General features: G+C 29.8%; 1 protein-coding gene across 1 annotated transcript; it reads left to right on the top strand.

Moving 5' to 3' along the window:
• LOC134724630 (sorting nexin-8-like) lies at positions 1–22,486 on the top strand. The gene is made up of 14 exons (XM_063587771.1): positions 1–83; positions 187–311; positions 1,920–2,052; positions 6,349–6,542; positions 7,002–7,119; positions 9,655–9,776; positions 14,540–14,620; positions 14,993–15,153; positions 15,635–15,767; positions 16,207–16,275; positions 17,862–17,975; positions 18,634–18,672; positions 19,320–19,469; positions 19,881–22,486. Exons 1-14 carry the CDS (start codon positions 53–55, stop codon positions 20,016–20,018), a joined length of 1,608 nt encoding a protein of 535 aa, XP_063443841.1. The 5' UTR covers positions 1–52; the 3' UTR covers positions 20,019–22,486.

The following is a 22,486-nucleotide window of genomic DNA, read 5'->3' as shown; positions in this document are numbered from 1 at the left end:
CCTATCTTTATTTTCAATAGTGGGAGGATGGTCACATGATTACTATTTTTAGATGGACAAAATGTCGGCAGATCTAACGTTCGGTAAGTTTTTAACTTGTTGCATAACAGATATATGTCTATGCTAATCTTTTGAAGAAAATAATTGATTTTACATGAAATAAACAATGTTCTTTTTCGTTCTTAGGATCCGTACCGCCATTTTATCGAGAGGTGTACGAAATTTTATGTCCTAACCAAGAACAGGTTGACGAAGATCTGCTGGTCAACCTTTTGCTGAAATCAAGTTTACCAAGAGCGACAATTACTCAAGTAAATATTGAAATTATACCATTATATGTTTATATTTATACTTTTATATTTTGAATAGTTTGATTTATACCATCATAGGCTAACAGAAAGCACATGTTCTGCAAAAGAACAACTTTAATTAATTTTGTCAACACCGGAAACTCCCCTCTACTAATTAGGTACATACAATGTACATGTACAAAGTCACCTGATTGTTTACATCAGGTAAATAGGAAAATTATTTATAATAACATAGAGTTTAAATGTTATGTAGTTGTGACATAACAATCTAGGCATTTATTAAAATGTAATTTATTTTTGTTTTTAACTTTTAGATAGTTCAAATATCAAAACTACATACATGTACATTGTATATATGCATCATAGCCTTTTGAAAATTATCTACATGTAAAATGGTGTAGGACCAATCAAATTGTACCATCACCTTGCACTTCATGCAAATACCATATAAGTTTTATCATGTTTATTATGTTTATATTCAGACAAAAACTTTGATTTCATTATTTAAAAAAAAATTGTTTTGTCCAATAGACAACTTTGGAGTTATCATGGTAATGTCCTAGTCACCGGAAAAGTTCATCAATTATTTACGCCTTTATGGCATCAATAACCAGACAGAAGAGGTCACCTGTATGATATGCCTACACTTTTAAAGTTGATCATCAAGCTTTTTTGTGATCATCATTGAGGGGGGATAGGACCTTTATCTGGACTCCTGTATCGGGTGTTTTTAAACTAGGGATTTCCGGATTGACCCTTTCCAGATCCAGGAAATTCTTTATTCAAATTGCGGGACCTCAGGATTATTTTTTTTAGCCTGCATGAGATTTCCGGATTTCATGTTTTTTAAGCCCGGGATTTCAGGATCAGGACCCCTCCTCCCCTCCCTCATCATTATGCAGGATACATCGATCTGTAGAATACTGAATTACAATTCCCTAATTAAAATGTGCAATTTACAGCAGTGCTGATTATCCATAATAAGAATTTTAAAAAAATGCTGAATAATTCATGCAATATACAATCATGACAATGGTGCCCCTTTATCTTGAAAATTTTATACTGTATGTAAAATAAAGGTGCACATGATTGACAAACTTTTTTGAGTGAAAACTCCCTACAGAAAGCATATGCTGGTGATGCTGGTTTTTTATGCCTTGTTATTAATGGTACATATGAATATGATCATTATCATAGTTATGGAATGAAATATTTAATTTATACATGACTTATGTCATGTATGTACAAATGTATCATGTGTATATAGGCTAACTTCATAAACTTGGGTTTTGAAAGATGCTCCACAGTTCAATGGAAATGTAAATAACACAGTGTTAGCAAGGCATGATGTTTTAAGGACACGTACATACCCATGTACTGTTGTTGTGTCATGAATCAACACCAGTCATTCCAGTTTGTAACATGTCCTTTATTTCAATGTATTTAAACTCTCCTTTACTGCTTTTGAGGAACCATGTTGTTTTGTTAGAAATTATGCAAGTAAATACATGTGTTACAGTGATGTGTTGTAACTTGTTATATGCCTCAAATAATAAGTTGTGTATAATTACATCTCGTGATGGTAAGGTTTTTGTATCCATTTTTCAGATATGGGATGCTGTTGACAATAAATCAGGATTTGTAAATAGAAATGGATTGTACAAAGCTTTGGCACTTACAGCTCTTGCTCAGAATGGGAAAACAATACATGATAAACTATTGGAAAGCTATGCTGGTCAAGGTAAGCTTGTTCATGTTGTTTAAATATTTTTTATTTGAACAATTCATGTATGTTTCAAAAAAGTTTTGGTTAAGCATTGCTTAAAAAATTGCCATGTGCTAAATGCAAGGATGACCCTGACTAAAACCAAAGTTATTGATCAATGGAAAAATGCTGTATTCTTCATGGTTTTACTTTATCATGTTCATAAATTTAAGTTCATGTGATCTTGGGGTATATACATGTAATATTTTGTTTCCATTATTGTAGAACAAGAGCTCTTTCACAGTGGTTATTATGTTTCACAAAATATATTAATATGATAAAAGTTGATCATGAGTTATTCTGAAAGGTTAATGGCTGACCAACACTTCCCCCTCCCCCCCCCCCCCAGATTTTTATTCAAAAGAGTTACTGATTTGTCTGCTTTCTTAGATATATTGTTAATTTAAGAAGTTGACTCACAAATGACTGGGGAATCTTATAAACAGTTTACACCAAAAACCTTGACTTGAAAATCAAATTATTTAAAATACCGGTTTACAGTTTGCATTGTGCAGTATTTGGTATTCAAAGACACTAAATGAGTCATGAGTTAAATTTAAAAAAAAACTATGTATGTGCAACTTCCTATTGATACCTTTACAGTTCAGTGATCTTCAGAGTAGTTTTGTAAAATCACATTATTTATCTAGCTTATGTTGAGGAAACACACTCTGTTAACTAGTAACTGTTTCACTTTTACACTGCACATATAACATGTATAAATTTAAGACTTAAATATAGACATAAAGTATTGCACACGATTTTATGAAGAACCTCTGATAATATTTAGAAGATATATACGCAGACAAATTTAAAGTCTTTCCTTCCAATGAGCTACACAAAGATATGTTCTTTCTATGTATTGTTATCAAGTATGGTCGCCTTTTTCATGATGTCATAAAAGGAAATTGAAAGCAAGACAGTTTGATATCATTAAATTTTACCAATGAAGATCTGAGATCAAGTGGAACCAAAATGTGCGAATACTATTTAAAAAAAAAAAAAAATATCTTCTTTAATTAAAATAATGATTAAATAGTCAAACATTTGAAAAGCAAATTCTGAGTTTCCTTATTTGTAACAAGTTATGCCTGTTCACTTGTGTTATATTGGTGTAAATGGCATAATTGAACATTGAACATTTTACTATGAATAAATAACAAGCATTTTGTCTATTTGACATTGGAAATTTATGTGATGTTCAGAGAAATGCATATGAAGGGGTTTATAATATTGCATGTATCTATGTATTATGTATCAAAAAATAGATGAGTTGAAGAAAAAAGCTATTTATTACTGAAAAATCAATTTTTAACATAATGGTATGGTATTCTATATGTGATAGATCTCTCCTTTTAAAAATATCTTAACAATACATTAAATATTCATAACTTTCATGTCCTTTTTATAACATTATTGTAACATAGTTAGCATTATGTGGTTTGAAAAAAAATTAAATTAGTTTCAGGTAAAATATCCATCAGCTTTTATGGGAGAGATCTGTTTGCGCCAAAAATGCGTCCTTTTGCGCCACAACTTTTTTTCTCAAATGCTACGTTTGCGCCACATGTTTTAAAATTAGATGGTATCATTTGCGCCAAAAATAAAACAAACGATTGTGCCAGTTAAAAGAAAAAATACTTCCTTACTCTTTTATTCGGACTTAGAACCGGCAGTGTAACACGGCACATGTTTCCTTTTCTCATGTTTCTGAAACATATGTTTTTCTTACTGCTGCTGCATGGGTACTTCCCAATTTAATGTATGTAGTAGCTTTTAAATTCTTTTTATTGTCCAAAAACACAAACATTAAAGGATGAAATCCATAAAATAGTTAATATTAGTTCATAATAATAAAAAAGTCCATACGCATCAACATATGTGGCTTAAACATAAAGAGCAAACACTTCTATTTTCTATATTGGCATATCTTTGTTAAGCAAAGCAATACGTTTTATTCTCTCTCTGTACATTGACTATCTCGTGCTGCTTAAGTCATTTAATTCTCTTCAGAAACTTGTCTTTATGGTGAAATATCTCCTAACATGTGATATCTTTTGAGGCAAAAATAAGAATAAAGATATAGTAATCATTAATATTTATGATAGATATATGTACAGGTAAATTGGCGCAATTGATACATTTTAAAAATAAAATTTGGCGCAAATGATACCCATTAAAAACAGTAATTGGCGCAAAAGGACTGCTGCCGCTTTTATGGAGTAGAAAAAATAAATCAAAAAATTATCTAGATAATTGGGTTTTAAAGATTTAAAAGTCAATTATCAGACAAAATTTTAATGATTCTTAAAATTGGTTACACAATGTACATGCGTGACTTAACATCAGGTGATATAAATGGTCATGTAGATTTTGTTATTTTCTATGAGAGTTTACCTGACATATTTCTTGTGATTCTATATATACAGAATTTTATTCAGTCACCTTAAACATGTTATATAATTAGTCAAATAAAATGCTGATATGGTGGTAAATTCTTAGATAGCCTTGACCTATGAAATATATGTCATAATATGTTACAACTTCATATTTGGAAATATATTTCCATCTTCATTCATGATAATTTGATTTACTGGTGATGTTATATAATCATTTAAAGCATTTAATATAAAAATATAAAGTGCATAGCATTTATCATGTTTATTATAAAAATATAAAGTGAATGAATTTGGTGAATGAAATTGATGAATATTTATGATGAATAAAACATTCACTAAAATGAGGAATTTATTTGGTATCAAACTTCCAAATGAAGCATTAAAGCTGTATTTAATAGTTTATGAATTCCTGAGTTTTGTTACAAGTAGTTTTAACACGATGAATGCTCACTGCAAACCTTGAAAACAATTATACCATAGTTTTAAGAAGCATGCACATGCCACAATTTAGATTCTTTTTCGAAATTTGGTTTTGGCCCTAAAAAGAGCCTTTTCAACAAAAAATGTTTACTAACTCATCATCTGCTTTAATATCTAATTCTGTGTTGTCACGATTCAATTTATTTCTGTCAACTTCTTATATGTACTCTTGCTGCTCTTCGAAATATAAAAAAATTGCATACAATTTGATTCTAGTCAATTTACGAATTACGATTGTCAATTTTTAACATCTAAAAAAATTTGTATGTTTCCTTCCCTCTATCTATAAACATGATTAAGGAGACTTCTAGCCTGGAAAAGAAAATAATGTTTATCCATTTATTCTTTAATACATATATGTACAGTGAAACCTGTTTAAACCGAAACGCTTTTGGACTAAAAAAATTATTTGGTAATGGCCGATGTTTGGTTTTATCGGGATCACAACACATACAATTTGATATGACAGTGCTTAAGAACATGCTTAGTTTATATAGTTTTTCGGTTTATGCAGGATTTGGTTTATTCAAGTTTCACTGTATATAAATTTCTCATTTTTGTTACAAGTGGTATGTACGAATACCTACTTGAAATGACTTGAGCTACTTGTACCTGTGTAGTTGGATGCTGTAAATGGTTTAAGTTGACACAAGTGGTACTTTATTATTAGGATGGAAGTCGTCTGTAATTGTCTCTGGTGGTGTGATTGTAACAAGTCATGATATGACATACATGTATATGTATATAACTTTTAAAAAACAGCTGTTGACCTATATACAAAATTTAAAACAAAATATGCCTCTCTCTCCATACTCTACCAAATTTAAATTAAAATAAGAGAGGACTTTGACTAAAATCTAGACTTTTATATACTATTGCCTATTATTATGCTTATCATTTTCAAAAACAAGTTTGCCCCTCTCTTTTCTGAGTGAGTCTGAATTGTCCTTAAAGTTGTCATATTAGAATTATATTTTGAATTCAATCATGTCAATCATGTCCATGAAGTTGGATGTTTGAATGAAAACAATTCTAGTTGATAAAAATTGTAAAATTATAATTGACCAAATTGCTTTTATTAACATGATTAAGATCTCTTGGCTGAGATATGGTGTTTGTTCTTTACTGTAACACTAAATTAATTGAAATATTAAATTTATAGTTATTCTTTCTCTGAGTTACTCCTATAATGGAACATTCTACATACATGTACAAGTAGGTAGAAAATCACTAAACACTAATTTTCAAAGCATTCATTAACCGGTCTGGTGACCGAACCCACAAGCTGCCCAGTGCTATTAAGATGATTCAAAGAGGAAAAAGATGCTTGAAAAATTTGTAACTAAAATATTTTTGTAATTAAAAAATTATCATGTTTTAATTTTCTTATCAGAGTTACCAAAGCCATCTTTGGGTGATTTAGGAGATTTGAGAACAACTAGTGTCAAATTACGAAGAGAGAAAAATCCAAACATTTTAGGTTACAACTATAGAGAATTGTGTGATTTAGATGCCATCAAAGTGGAGCTGATGCCTGAAAAGAAGGGAATCATATTAAAACATGTAGAATACGAAGTTACTAGTCGGGTAAATCATACATATAAGATAATAATATATTAGAGTACATGGAGTAAAACTATAATAGAGGGACCAACAAAACAATTAAGAAAAAAACACAATTGCTCTTGAAGTTCCGCACAAATGGTTAATAGAAAGTGGTGAAAAGAAAAATTCAAACTTTTTTGTATTATTTTCTGAGTTGAGTAAATGTAGAAGTAAATTCAAGATTTGCATGAGCATTGCTTTTTGGGAAAAAAATAAAAAAAACAAAGTCATCTGATCATGTGATCCTTACTCAGGAGTTTGATTGAACTGAAATATTACATTTTCTGACTGAAACTGAAAATATCATTTGTAAATGCATGCAATTTCAGTAAAAAAGGCCTGACAAAAGTTAGTGCCTTTGTAAATAATTACCTGAAAAAATGGGTTTTTGTTTTTTGATGTTTATGAATTTCATAATATAAATGGTTTGATATATTTCAGAACTACAAAACAACCGTCCTACGTCGTTACAATGACTTCTTTGCATTCCAAGAAATGTTAATGTTGAGATTTCCATATAGATTAGTACCGAGACTACCTCCAAAGAAAATGATGGGAGGTAGGTCAAAATCTAACTGAATAATTGTATAATCAGCTTAGACACTACTCTAGGTGCAGGAGTTGGAACAGGGACCCAATTAATTGCCCCATTGAAACGCATTGAAAATCATAGTAAATAAATGGGGTCCTGTTCAATTAATAATTTTGATAGCTACCTTAGAACTTCATGTAAGGCATTTGTTTTGAAGTGACTAAGTACAATCTCATTACATCATGACTGGCATTCCGTTGCAAAATTTTGTTTTTATTGACAATTGTCAGTCTGTCTACTTTTGAGAAAACCAATCTTGTTGAAATGACCAATGATAAACTATAATTATATAGATATATAGTTTTGTATTATGAATGAAATTACATATAAGTTTTGGTTAGTTTTCAGACTTTTTCAAGAAATTTAGGTTAGGGTTAGATGAGGGCTGTTTTGGCTTTACTTTTAAGTTTATATCTCATTATTTATACACTTACTTGGCAAAGAAAAAATAACGAACATAAATTAACAATGTTCACTATCACCAGTCATTCAGTATTCTGTCAAAAACTATGCTATTTTATGTGGTTTTGAAGAAAAAAAATTCATACCATCTTGTGTCCAAATTTTGATTAAACATGTTAATAATTATCAAAAGTACCAGGATTATAATTTAGTACGCCAGACACGTGTTTCGTCTACATTAGACTCATCAGTGACACTCATATCAAAATATTTATAAAGCCAAACAAGTACAAAGTTGAAGAGCATTGAGGATCCAAAATTCCAAAAAGTTTTGCCAAATACGGCTAAGTTAATCTATGCCTGATCACAATATATGAAAAAAAACTATAATTATACTTCAAGAAAAATGATACTTGATACTTGATAATTTAGTTTTCTAGACCAAGACCCTTACAATATATTTTCTGTGTTTTACAGTTATTTTTAACAGTGAACAAGGAGCTTGACATATGGCATAGATATTATATCTATCATGTGTATGGATAAATCAATAAGGGAGTCATAATTTGATGGAGTTTATAATACAATTTTGTCTTATAAATAATCTACTTATTGACTAAGTAATATTATGAACATGATAACTGACATACCTAAGCTATACAAGTAGCTTAAGTCTTGAAATTTAAAAGATTTATTATAAGTCATGATATAAAAGGCATACATTATTCAAAATTTTGCAAAATTTTTGGAGCATGCCACATCATTTATTAAACTGAGAAATAATAATTGTTTTCCATTGCTTTGGTCTCTACTCTATGCACATGATGCATAACTGCAGTATTCTGAATAAAATTTAAACAATGATTTGTCAATTTAAAATAGATTTTGTAAATTTCCATACGAAAAATGATGAAGCTCTTACTAATAGCATGACTATTATGGAGAACAATATGTTTTCAGGTTCATAATCATGAATTACATTTTAGAAAATTTGTTCTTCATTGAACATTTAGATTTATAGTACATCTTCACCCAAGAAACCCACGAAAATTGTTATCTCTCAAAAAATATTAATGATCAAGAATCAACCGTAAAGTCATCTTAAAATTCGTAATTTGAGCAAAATTAAAATTAAACATTTGTTCTTGATCTCCTTTTTTTGACCTGATTACAAGACATGATCTTTTTCTAAATGTAGGTTATCAGTTTAAGGGTGATAATTATATCCATTTTGGGGTATGTACACTACACAATGATAATTTTAAAGTAAAGTTTTATCTGTATTTAATCATGGTCCTCTTTTGTTCCTCAAAATATCTATCTAATTTAATGTCCTTTTAAAATGGGTCATACTTTTAAAACTTATTTAAATACTTTGTGTCATCATGCTAATAATGAAGCTAGCAGTTAAATTGAACTGGAGTGTAAATTTATGAGAGATACACATTTTGTCTATATTAAAAACAATGAAATGAGGTATGATTACCAACAAGACATGTATCAATCAGCATGATCAGAGTTCAATGGACTAAGATAAATTTAATCAATTATACATTTAGGTATGGCCATCAATATAAGAAAAAGCCATGCCATATAAAAAGCTAGTTTTCCTAGTGAATGACTTTTAAAAAAAATCAAAAATTTAAACCCCATTATAAGCTTTGTTTACTGTTATTTATTTTATATTGACCTTGATGGCTGTGTGGTCTATATGAACTACAGTACTGTATCACTAGTCATTCATCACTGAGATTGAATCCTGCATGGGGCAGATACACTTATTATCTTAATTGACTAGAAATGTCAGTTTTCCTACCAAAGGTCGTTGGTTCTCTCCAGACACTCTGCTTTCCCCTACCAATAAAAATTGATCGCCAAGAAATAGTGTATTAGTGTTGAAAGTGGCATTAACCGCTAATCAACCAATCGGTTGTTTTAATATATTTATTACAGTCCTTAATGACAAATAGATTAAAAATCCAGATTTCTGTTTTTGTTTGGGTTGTTATCTCTTTGACACATTTCCCATTTCAATTTAAAATTGTATTATGTATAACTATAAAATGTACTGAATTATTTTACCATTTCTTACAATTGCAGCAAATAGAGAATTTATAGAACAGAGACGAAAGTCACTAAGAAGATTTTGTAACTTAGTAGCCAGACATCCTAAAATGTATGATGACAAACTAGTCAAATTCTTCTTGACTTTCAGTGGATCAGTAAGTTTTTTTGAAATAATTGTTATTTGTGAATCAAAATAATAAGAGATAAAAGTATACATTAATATTTGTTTCCATAACTTACAAAATATATTATTATCATGATTATGTATACCAACTTCTTAGCCCATTCTCAGAATATTTTTTTTTAAAAGTGTCAACAACATGATATATGGACCATAATTTGGTATTCTGCCTTTGGTTTCTTTTTGTATCCTTTTTAGCTCACCTGGCCCGAAGGGCCAAGTGAGCTTTTCTCATCACTTGACGTCCGTCGTCCGTCGTCCGTCGTCGTCGTCTGTCGTCGTCGTCCGTCGTCGTTAACTTTTACAAAAATCTTCTCCTCTGAAACTACTGGGCCAAATCAAACCAAACTTGGCCACAATCATCATTGGGGTATCTAGTTTAAAAAATGTGTGGCTTGACCCGGTCAACCAACCAAGATGGCCGCCACCGCTAAAAATAGAACATAGGGGTAAAATGCAGTTTTTGGCTTATAACTCAAAAACCAAAGCATTTAGAGGAAATCTGACATGGGGTAAAAATGTTTATCAGGTCAAGATCTATCTGCCCTGAAATTTTCAGATGAATCGGTCAATCGGTTGTTGGGTTGCTGCCCCTGAATTGGTAATTTTGAAGAAATTTTGCTGTTTTTGGTTATTATCTTGAATATTATTATAGTTAGAGATAAACTGTAAACAGCAATAATGTTCAGCAAAGTAAGATCTACAAATAAGTCAACATGACCAAAATGGTCAGTTGACCCGTTTAGGAGTTATTGCCCTTTATAGTCAATTTTTAACCATTTTTCGTTAATTAAAGTAATCTTTTACAAAAATCTTCTCCTCTGAAACTACTCGGCCAAATTAATCCAAACTTGGCCACAATCATCTTTGGGGTATCTAGTTTAAAAAATGTGTGGCGTGACCTGGTCAACCAACCAAGATGGCCGCCACGGCTAAAAATAGAACAAAGGGGTAAAATGCAGTTTTTGGCTTATAACTCAAAAACCAAAGCATTTTGAGGAAATCAGACATGGGATAAAAATGTTTATCAGGTCAAGATCTATCTGCCCCAAAATTTTCAGATGAATCCGTCAATCGGTTGTTGGGTTGCTGCCCCTGAATTGGTAATTTTGAGGAAATTTTGCTGTTTTTGGTTATTATCTTGAATATTATTATAGTTAGAGATAAACTGTAAACAGCAATAATGTTCAGCAAAGTAAGATCTACAAATAAGTCAACATGACCAAAATGGTCAGTTGACCCGTTTAGGAGTTATTGCCCTTTATAGTCAATTTTTAACCATTTTTCGTAAATTAAAGTAATCTTTTACAAAAATCTTCTCCTCTGAAACTACTTGGCCAAATTAATCCAAACTTGGCCACAATCATCTTTGGGGTATCTAGTTTATAAAATGTGTGGCGTGACCTGGTCAACCAACCAAGATGGCCGCCACCCCTAAAAATAGAACATGGGGTAAAATGCAGTTTTTGGCTTATAACTCAAAAACCAAAGCATTTTGAGGAAATCTGACATGGGATAAAAATGTTTATCAGGTCAAGAACTATCTGCCCTGAAATTTTCAGATGAATCGGTCAATCGGTTGTTGGGTTGCTGCCCCTGAATTGGTAATTTTGAGGAAATTTTGCTGTTTTTGGTTATTATCTTGAATATTATTATAGATAGAGATAAATTGTAAACAGCAATAATGTTCAGCAAAGTAAGATCTACAAATAAGTCAACATGACCAAAATGGTCAGTTGACCCCTTTAGGAGTTATTGCCCTTTATAGTCAATCTTTAACCATTTTTCATAAATCTAAGTAATCTTTTACAAAATCTCCACTGAAACTACTAGGCCACAATCATCTTTGTGGTATCTAGTTTGAAAAATGTGTCCGATGACCTGGCCAATCAACCAAGATGGCCGCCACGGCTAAAAATAGAACAAAGGGGTAAAATGCAGTTTTTTTGCTTATAACTATGAAACCAAAGCATCTAGAGCAAATCTGACAAGAAGTTAAATTGTTAATCAAGTCAATATCTATCTGCCCTGAATTTTTCAGATGAATTGGACAACTGGTTGTTGGGTTGCTGCCCTCCAATTGGTAATTTTTAAAGAAATTTTGCCGTTTTTGGTTATCTTGAATACTATTATAGATAGCGATAAACTGTAAACAGCAATAATGTTCAGCAAAGTAAGATCTACAAATAAGTCAACATGACCTAAATGGTCAATTGACCCCTTAAGGAGTTATTGCCCTTTATAGTCAATTTTTAACAATTTTCATTAATTTGGTAAATTTATGTAAATTTTTACCAAATATAGTTCTCTGTTACTAATGGGCAAAGTTCATGATAGATATAATTGTAAGAAGCAAAATCGTTCAGTAAAGTAAGAGCACATCACCATCACCCAAATACAATTTTGTCATGAATCCATTTGTGTCTTTTGTTTAATATGCACATAGACCAAGGTGAGCGACACAGGCTCTTTAGAGCCTCTAGTTTATAAGTTCTAAAATTTTAACTTTTATTTTGTGGGTTGTGTTGGTGTTAGAATAGTATGAATGGAACAATTGAGTTTTTCGAGAAAAAATTAATACATTTTGATTCACCGTTTACGTGACATGAAACCAAACAGGAAACCAATCTTTATTTTCTTTATTTTGCACAATATAATTCAAAAGGCATAAATAAACACCATTACTAGTGTTACTTGCTTCATGTTAATATTTAAAATCTATTTTCAATGTTATATTAAAGTTTTTTTTAAACCTGACAGGAAACCATAAGAAACCGAAAGCATTTTGTTAGTTTAATTTCATTGCAAAATCTGCTTAAAATAATCTGAACAGTATACTTTTTCTTAAAATCCATCTTAAATGTAACAGTATTATAAAACTCCTAAATATGTGCTTGTTTTGAAAACAATTAGTACAATTTATTCAGAATTTTCCATATTTTCTTCATTGATACATGATACCATAATCGTTGTATCTTGATGTTTAAGCAAAAAAAATGTATTTATATTTGGTTTTGATATTCCAGTTATATACAATTTATTCCAAATCATTGGCAATGTAACATTCTTTAAATCCAGTAAAGAAAAAAACTTTTAACTTAGAATTAAAATCTTTAAAAAAGGCACAATGTGATACTTGTGACCTGTACACCATCTACATGGTTTCCACATTTTAACCTACTTTAGTGGGCTAAAATCAATAAAGTACTTCCTTTCAAGTCATGCATGGTAAAAGTTTACTTCTCCTTTGACAAGTTTATTGCGTTTCTCATAAGTGTTTGCAGAACATGAATAAAAAATATTAATTAAAAACTGTGACAAAGATGCCAACTTTGAACATTCCAAGTGTAACGGTATATTAACATGTATTTTTTATTAAATTATATTTATTCACCTAAAATATCCAGTAATATTTACTGCTGAAGTTAAATCAATCCAACGAGCATTGGTACAATGATAAGAGATGTAATTTCGATTGATTTTTCCAAGGACTCTTCATGTCATTATCGGGAAACGAAGTGTGTTCTAACGTCTGTCAAATATGAAATTGATTTTGTCAAGTCATTGGGCATTTATTTTCACACAGGATCGTTTGTAACATTATGCACATAGGAAAAATAACAGACCACCGGCGCAATCTCTTTGACAATTGTATTTTCCTCTTTTAAACAAGACGAAACAAGTCTACAGATTATGTTTGCTAACATCCCGTTGGAAACAAAAACAATGTTTAGACCTAGTATTTCGTACATCCGGCCGTAATGGCGTTATCACATGTTAGTCACATGTTTCACGTATGACCGGAAATGATTAGAACTTAAGGACAAAAACAATTTTAATAAATAACTGGACTTCTGTTTCGTGTGAAATGTAACGCATAACGATAACGTCATTTTCTTACTTAATTATTACGAAGATCAAAACAAGAATGTAAATCATCTCTGATTTACCTGTTTGAACATCTTGCGAGAGTTCATATTTGCATATTGTTTTTAAGAATTCTATTACAACAAAGCAGATTACATCATCTAAAATTTTCGTTACGAAATCAGACACAAAAGTCACGCCACTGTTCTTACATCTGCTACATAAATACTTATAGTTCTCGGCATTTTCTTCTCACTATTCTTATTGGTCAATGTTCTTTGTTATTTGAAAGCAAAAGTTACGAAATTTGCCGGTGACGATTATCTATAAATCAGTCAGCGTTATGCTCTTCGGAAGCAAAAAGTAATGCGAGAAACGACACAAAAATACGGTTGTAGAATCTTTGAAATTCGTATATTTCAATTTTTTTTCTAGGGAAGAGTAGCATACACTTGTATGTTGATAAAAATAATGGCATCTTTAGATGTAGTTACAACTTTTCATACAGTAATTCACATTTTATCACTTTTCTATAGTTATAGGAAACGGAGCCCAATAGCAAATTATGGTCCATATAACTAATGTATAATATAAAAATAAAGATATATGGTATGTTTGAAATGAGACAACTATTGGTACATTTTTCACATCATTCAGTATTTTTACTATATTTGTAGTGGCAGGAGGTTCAGTGGTTATTTTTTCATGTTTTTTTTTCATCATAATTTATTTTACAGATTGAAGTAAGTTAACAATTTGCCCTTTTTTACCTTAAAAAATCTGAAAGAATATTAGATATACAGTGCTGAACTTTGTTAAAACCATAGTTATAGCTTGAGTTCAATATTTAGTTTGATATTTGTTCTGTAGGATATGACCAACAAAATAAAGGAGGTATTCAGAGGAATCCCAGATGAGTTTATGACAAGTAATTTAGCCAGTAAAGCAAAGGTATATATGTCTGTCTTCTAACTTTTTTGTATGGAAAAATATGATGATTATTCTTGTTGAACTTAATGTTAAACTTCTATTTTGCGAGAGAGATAAATAATTATGAATAATTCTGCTTTTAAGTTTTCCTTCAATAGTCTTTACTTTTGTATCCTTATTTACATATATAACAAAAGATGTTTGTGCAGTATTGGAGATAAATAGTATTGTATTGTACTGATATTGAGATGACAAGATGCAAACATGTTTGTTTATCAGTCAAATTAATTTGGGTAGTGTCACTTTCACCTGGAGTTACATCCCTTTTTTACATTATATGCATCATCTGCGACACATTTTCAAATTTTTAAATGGTGATGATATGATTTTCAGGAGTTAGTTCCCATGGACACCCAACAACAGATACAGAATAGTAAAGAGCATATGAGAATGTTATACAATGGTGTCACTAAGATGAAGGATATATCTGAGAAGTTGGTAATGAGGGCCACTGGTTATGCCTGTGATATGTTACAGTTTGGTCAGGAATTAAGGTATAATTATATGATAAATCATGTGTATATCATGTTTATATATGAATTGTGTGATTATAAATAAGTAAATTATTTATTATAGAGATACAGCCTTTTAAAATTTCCCTGCATTACAATCAGCACGTTGACACCAGTGTTTCTTGATTTACCTGAATGTTCATGATACTCTGTGCATTGATTTTTGTCACTTATTTCTCAGCTTCATTACTGAGAATGATAAGATATTTGGTATTGTATTTTATGATGGTTAGTTTCCATATCTGCCAAGCATTTTTTTCTTTTGCAATTAATTAAATGTTCATACCCTTTGAGCATTAGTTTTTTCATCAAAAATGAATTGGGGTTTAATCTGCATGTACAGCTCCTAGTGTTATCGAAATTGCTTGAAAAACAGAATACCATACTTTTCAACTATACATAAATATAATACATGATAAAAAGATATCTTTATTTTTGAGCTATACATGTACCTCTATTTCAGTTCCTTTAGCAATGATGCCACAAGTGTCTCTGCCTGGGCCACAGGTAGAAGTGAAACATGGCATCACCTCAAAAAAGGCTTTAAACATCTGTCTGTGGAGTATGCAGCATTAGGGGACAAAGCTGCACAAGAGGTTAGTTTTTACAGAGATTGGCATTATAATCATAACATGCTTTCAACTAAGAAATCACCAGTTATGATTTTATCTAGGAACAATATTCTTTTATCTTAAATTGAAATGATAAATCTGTCATTAATTTTGTTTATTTGTAAATATTTGTAAGAGTAGAAATGTACATTCCCGGTATATACCAATTTTACTTTTTTATTTTTATACATAGTATATTGGGTTGAAGTGGGTCAATCTGCATTAAAGATGTAGTCAGTTCTTGTGACTCATTTACATCAACATTATTACATGTGAATTGTAAGTGAAAATTATCAAAATTTGGTCTTCAAATTTGAACAGTATATCACTATGATTTGAAAAAAATACTAATTGATAAAAATGCAAACTTTATTTACTTTGCACAGTTAATTAGTTAATATGTGTTTTTATTATTTAAAAACAGGCAGGAGATACAGATAGTGAAGTTGTAGAGAAATTATGTTTATTTCAAGATTTACTACTAGCTTATAAAGTGAGTTATAATCCTAAACTGTAAACCAACTTATAGATACTTGTATTTTCATGTTTAACCTTTTTTGCCAGTTTCTTAATTAATGATTTATTTTCTAGATTTCCTGAACATAACTTTTTTGATAATTTCTTATTAGATATGATCCTATTGTATACATTTGGGGACAATTTATATTATTGTTATTTTTCTACTCACGAAAGTCACAAAAATTAAGTTGCTCTCAAACATAAGTTTGTTGATTCCTGAAAAATTTCCTAAACAGTTGATCTATATTTAAAAAAAATTTTTTTTGATAGATTCTTTATATGCTTTTGCTATTATATAAATAACACATAGCTGAAAAAACAAGGTTCACAATGTCTTTTCAGGTTGTAACAATCTGATTTATTATACCTCAGTATGTTTTTTCTATATAAAAAGTAATGAGACAGTTGTGCTATTTCATTCCACAGAACCATTTGCCAGTCAATAGTTACAAAGACTATTGCCCCGGTTAATAGTTCCATAGTCATCTTTCCCGTACTTTTTCATTCTTATTTTTCATTGGATGATAATGATGTCATTGACTACTCTGCTTGGTTACGTATAATTTGCAACGTCAAACTCACCTTTAAAGAAAATCTTCAATGAAATGTTTTTAAAAGATCTAAAATATAGTCCCTTATTCATAATATTGGTTCGCTCTCTGTATATATTAAAAGTGAATTAAATTTGCGTTTGTCGTAATTTAGCTAGAATTTATTATAAGCACGGAAAGTTTAGTCTTGATTGAAATTAATGAAATATTTATAAATACAAAACTAATTTAAAAAAAAAGTAAAGTTCATCATTTGCATGTATAAAAGTTATGTGACATTTTTCTTTTCTTTCAGATGATATTTACACTTTTAAAAAATTAGTTATTTGATATATAAAAACACTTAATTGCTGTTTTGTTCAGTATAATAAAACAACTAATGACTGGTTGTACGGGTAATAGCAAGTTTGTTGTCCCTTCACATACCAACTATTGCTCTCTGCTTTGCCTCGAACAATAGTTGGTATCTCAGGGACAACAAACTTGCTATTACCCTCACAACCAGTCAATAGGTGTATACTATCACCCTCTCAGATATGTGCTATTTAATTTATTATACTGAATATTCCGTTATTACTATTTATCAGATTTTCAATTCAAAATCAAAGTCATAAACTATGACGCCTTGTACATAACAACCACAATATTCAATAAAGCGCACATTTGATCATGCTTCTCTGTGAAGGGTAATATTGCATTTGCCATGGGATATAGTAAATTATCTCCCTTGTATTTACCAATCCAAATCTGGCATTTTGATATGAAGTATTATAATAGGGAATATACTTGTTGGTAAATATTTTATGTAAGTCAGTAATATACTTTAGTTTTTGGTGGGTTTTGTGTTGTTTATTCTTTAGTTTTCTATGTTGTGTCATGTGTACAATTGTTTGTCTGTTTGTCCTTTTTATTTTTAGCCATGGCGTTGTCAGTTTATTTTCGATTTATGAGTTTTACTGTCCCTCTGGTATCTTTCCTACCTCTTTTTTTAGTCTAATCTTTATTTCAGGATCTTAATGACAGACATGAAAAAGGAGTTTTAAATGACCACCAAAGAGCAATAGCAAAAATGGGAAGTTATAAAAAGAAAAGAATGTCAGCAACTGTTAACACAGCCCCTGAGGTAAGTTCATAAACCTTGTCATAGATACCAGGATTTAAATTTTGTCCCTCAGATGGAGGTTTCAAAGACAAAAGACTCATCAATGACACTCAAATCAAATTTTTAAAAAAGTCCAATTAAATTTGAAGTTGAAGAGCAGTTAGGTTAGGCAATTTTCTCAATAAAATTTTGTGATACCTGTTTCCAAAATAATTGTTCTGAAAATGCAAAAAGTAACCCAAATTTGCCTTTAAATGTAAAGCATTCCATTAATATTTCCAGTTTTATTACAATGACAAAACTTATCGTATAGCAGGTTATTTTTCGATGGGTGTAAGTTTTTGCTTATTTTCGCAGATAGAACAAAATCGTCAATATAATTTCTACCAAATTAAAAGTTTACATGCAAAGGTATTGACAAAGGATTTAAATTCTTCAAAATGATAAACGCCAAAATATTTCGTATACTTTATTCAATAAAAATTGTGAAAATTTTACATCTGCTAAAGTAACTGGCTCATGATACGGTATATACAAATAGATATCAAAGAAAATCAGTTGATAATAATTTCATTAAATACATGAAAAGGATACTTATTTGGTTTTTAATACAAATGTATCAGACATTTATAGCATGTTTTTAAAAGTAATTTAATATTGGATTTTGATCTCATTTCAGGCAGGGACAGTAGAGCAATTAGAACAGAAAATTTTAGAAGTAAGTGTGCAAAAATTATTTTAACTTGGAAACAATGTTTTTGTCAAGAATAACATTCTATTTAGTATTTCATAGCTCTGCTAGTCTTGCAGTAGCATGCTTTCTGATGGTGTAGGTAGGAGTTATAAAATTTAATCCACAGATGGCTCAAATATTAATATCTCCTCAAATGCACAAGATAAGTAAAAGCAAAATCTCATTTTACAATCTTTTCTTATAGCTAATTAAATACTTAAATAGATATTCTTACACATATCGGTCATTTATGGAAATTTTACTGCATTTTTCTTGCTAATTACAAATGAGAGATTCATGAAATTTGAAATCTGGCTGCATGTGGACATGCTTTACTTTCTTTAAGTTCATAAGTTATAAGACTCTTGTGTACAGAATATCTATAAATATTTTACCACATAATGGCCATGTATGAAATTTAAGTCACATACTGTAGTATCCATTGTATTTTCAAATTCCTGTTATCTTAAAACTTAATAAAAGGAGTATCTTTATATGAAAAGGTCATAGTTTTATTTGTCAATATTGATGAGCTAAAAGTATACTTTTGCTTCAATGGAATAAATATGTTTCTTGAAGAAAAACTATTTAGATTTAATATGAAATTAATTATATATAAATATTTATTTCAGCAAGAAAGTCAGATAGCCAATATGGAAAATAGAAATTACTTTAGTTTACATTGTTTGCAAATGGAAACACAACTAATTCATGCAAATTTAGAAATATTATACGATGTACTTGGTGAAATGGCTGTTATACAAGCTAAATCACATTCTGAGGTAAGATAGATAACTCTTAGATGAATATTGAAAGTAGGTGCATTTACATACAAACAAAAAATAATAAGATTTATTGACCCTAATGGGATAAGATAGCAAGGAACGCCTAGCAGTCTCATCGAAAAATAAAAGAAGTATACAGTTTTGTTTGTCTCAAGATTTCCTATATTTCTATTGAAAAAAGAAAACACTTACAGATTTCAAACAGAAATGAAAACCACAATTTCATTATAATGCATATAAGATTTTTACCTGTTGAGGTACAGCTAGTAATTCAAGGATGAAAATGATTGTTTAAAAAAATTTGTCAGTCTGCAGAAAGTTTTTCAGAAAATTTAATAATAGTCAAAAGTATTTCATCAGCAGAACTTGCTCTTAAAACGCATTGTTTCATTTAATAAATATTTGTAGATTGGAAAAGTATGGAGTGAAATAAAACCAATTGTAGACAATTTACATGGTAGAGATAGTTCAAGACCAAATTCCCCAACAAGGACCTCACCGATTGGTTCACCAATGACAAGCAGTGGAGGAGGGTTGCCCATGTGATCATGTGATTATATTTCATTCCAGGAGACATCTGTTTTTGCAATAATATCTAGTCACCTTGTAAACGACTGCTCCCTCAGCAAGACTTATGATATTATATTATCACTGCCCCAATCAGGATATTAACATATGGTTAAGTGCTAGATTCTATTGAAAGAATCAAATGTTAAATGTATTCTAAGAATGTTCAGAATGCAAATAACTAGACTTAACATGCTAATTTAATCTTACAATTGCCTAATAATCAAATATGAATGGTTTGTCATTTACATGACTTGATAATCTAAGGTTGGATAACTAACACACTGTTATTATTTTTTTTACAATGCATTCTTAAAACTTGTATTTTCATTGATGATTTAGAATTACAAAGAAGCATAATTGTTGTACATTAACAAATGCTATTAAATGGAAAGTTACACCATTTTTTGTATATTTTTTTAAGTTTTATACCAATTTACAGAAGGCAATTGTCTCTGAAAAAAAAAATTTCAGAGACAAGTGATTGTGCAATTCAGGGTTTTTATGCAGTCTGATAACTTTAAAAAATGTTTTTTGTTGGGAGCATTTTTTTTTAATTTATAGTGAGTTATGAAAGGGTGTTCACTTTCAAATTATTAGAGTTTATTAATGATATTGGGAGGGTGGCACTGCAATAATATATATTGAAACATATGGTCATGACATATATTTATCAATTTACACAGTTGATAGTTTTTTTTAACTACTAGACAATCTTCCATCTATTTATAATTTAATTTGCTAATGATGGTAGAACATTTATGTATTCTGTGTTCCATACTAACAGAAAGTGTCAACTTTTATGTATTCTGTGTTCCATACTAACAGAAAGTGTCAGTAAACTGAAGTTTTTCTGCAGTCATTATAATTATCCATCTACTTTAAATACTGAAATTATTGTGTGCATTTACAATGGCGTATTTGCCATTTCAGACTAAATGCAATTTTAATTTTTGCAATATTGAAAAAAATCCAGTTTAATTCTTTAATTTTTTTTTTTTAAATGTGAGTTTTCATTATAGTGATTATGACCCTGTTGCATTTTTCGCAAAATTAAAATAAAACATCGCAACTATTTCTAAATTTACACTTCCTTCCATTAATGAGTTTCAGCTTGTTGTCATGGTTACATCACAACTGAATTTCCTCAAGAAAACTGTTTTAAACATTATATCACATTGATAATGTATCTGTAGTTTAAACATATTTTATTGTTGAAATTTATAAATGGATCAAACAAAAGATTTACAACTTAGTAACATCTTCTTCAAAGACATCAAATAAATATTTCAGCATACAAAAATGTTAAGTTTAATATAACAAAAAAAATAATTATTCTTATGGTTGTATATATATTTTTTTAGCTATGAGAATGTATTTTATCAGTAGAAAAGAAAGAATTAAATTCTCATTTTCAAAATAATAAAATCACTACATGTAACAGTTTTGTATACCCATTAGTAAAAAGAGTGATTTTAGTAATAAAAGTTTATCAAGATTTTTCTTAATATCCTAAAATACCATTCTTCACCCAATAGATATAGGAAGATGTGGTATGAGTGAAAATAAGACAACTCTCCATCCAAATAAAAATTTATAAAAGTAAATTATTAGAGGTCAATGCCTTCAACAAGAATATTTAACAAATAAATGGTAAAAAGGGAAGTTTCTTATTTTGTATTTTAAATGTCCTTAGTAAACATATTATATTATAATTATCACTGAACTAGTATATATTTGTTTAGGGGCCAGCTGAAGGACGCCTCCGGGTGTGGGAATTTCTTGCTACATTGAAGACCTGTTGGTGACCTTCTGCTGTTGTTTTTTTCTATGGTCGGGTTGTTGTCTCTTTGACACATTCCCATTTCCATTCTCAATTTTATACATTATTAAAGATGTAGTTTGATTGTTAGGTTAGGCTTTAGCATTATTATCTATTTCTATACTGTAAATTTAAAGATTATTGCAATGTTTTTATTATCGCTAAAAATGGGACAGGGTTAAATCTCATTAATGTAAACTTGCATTTTGAAATTTTCATATGAATTAAAACTAGTTTTTTTCTCAATTTACCAAAAATTTAAAATTCACTCTAATTTAGAATGACAAAATCGCAATTATAATAGATGCACGCGATAATTTCTGAATTTACAGTATTTTATTGAAAAAATCATGCTCTGTTATAAATACATGTTGGTTTCATGAGTGTGATAATAATTTGTTAATCAGGTTATATATATTAAGCATGAAAGTTATTTAAACTTGAAGTTTCATCGTAAATGCTGCAGAAGATGCAGAATTTTTATCTTAATATATGTTGCTACAGGGTTGTACTTGTAACAAATTGTACATTAAAAACAATATAATTTAAACCAGACCTGTGGTCAGATGTATGTACAAACACAATAATTGTATATTTTTAGAATCAAAATTTATTATGAGAAGTA

This window comes from Mytilus trossulus, chromosome 7, assembly GCF_036588685.1.
Source record: "Mytilus trossulus isolate FHL-02 chromosome 7, PNRI_Mtr1.1.1.hap1, whole genome shotgun sequence".
NCBI lineage: Eukaryota > Metazoa > Mollusca > Bivalvia > Mytilida > Mytilidae > Mytilus > Mytilus trossulus.
Note: the sequence above shows the minus strand (reverse complement) of the source record. Positions and strands in the feature narration are given on the sequence as shown.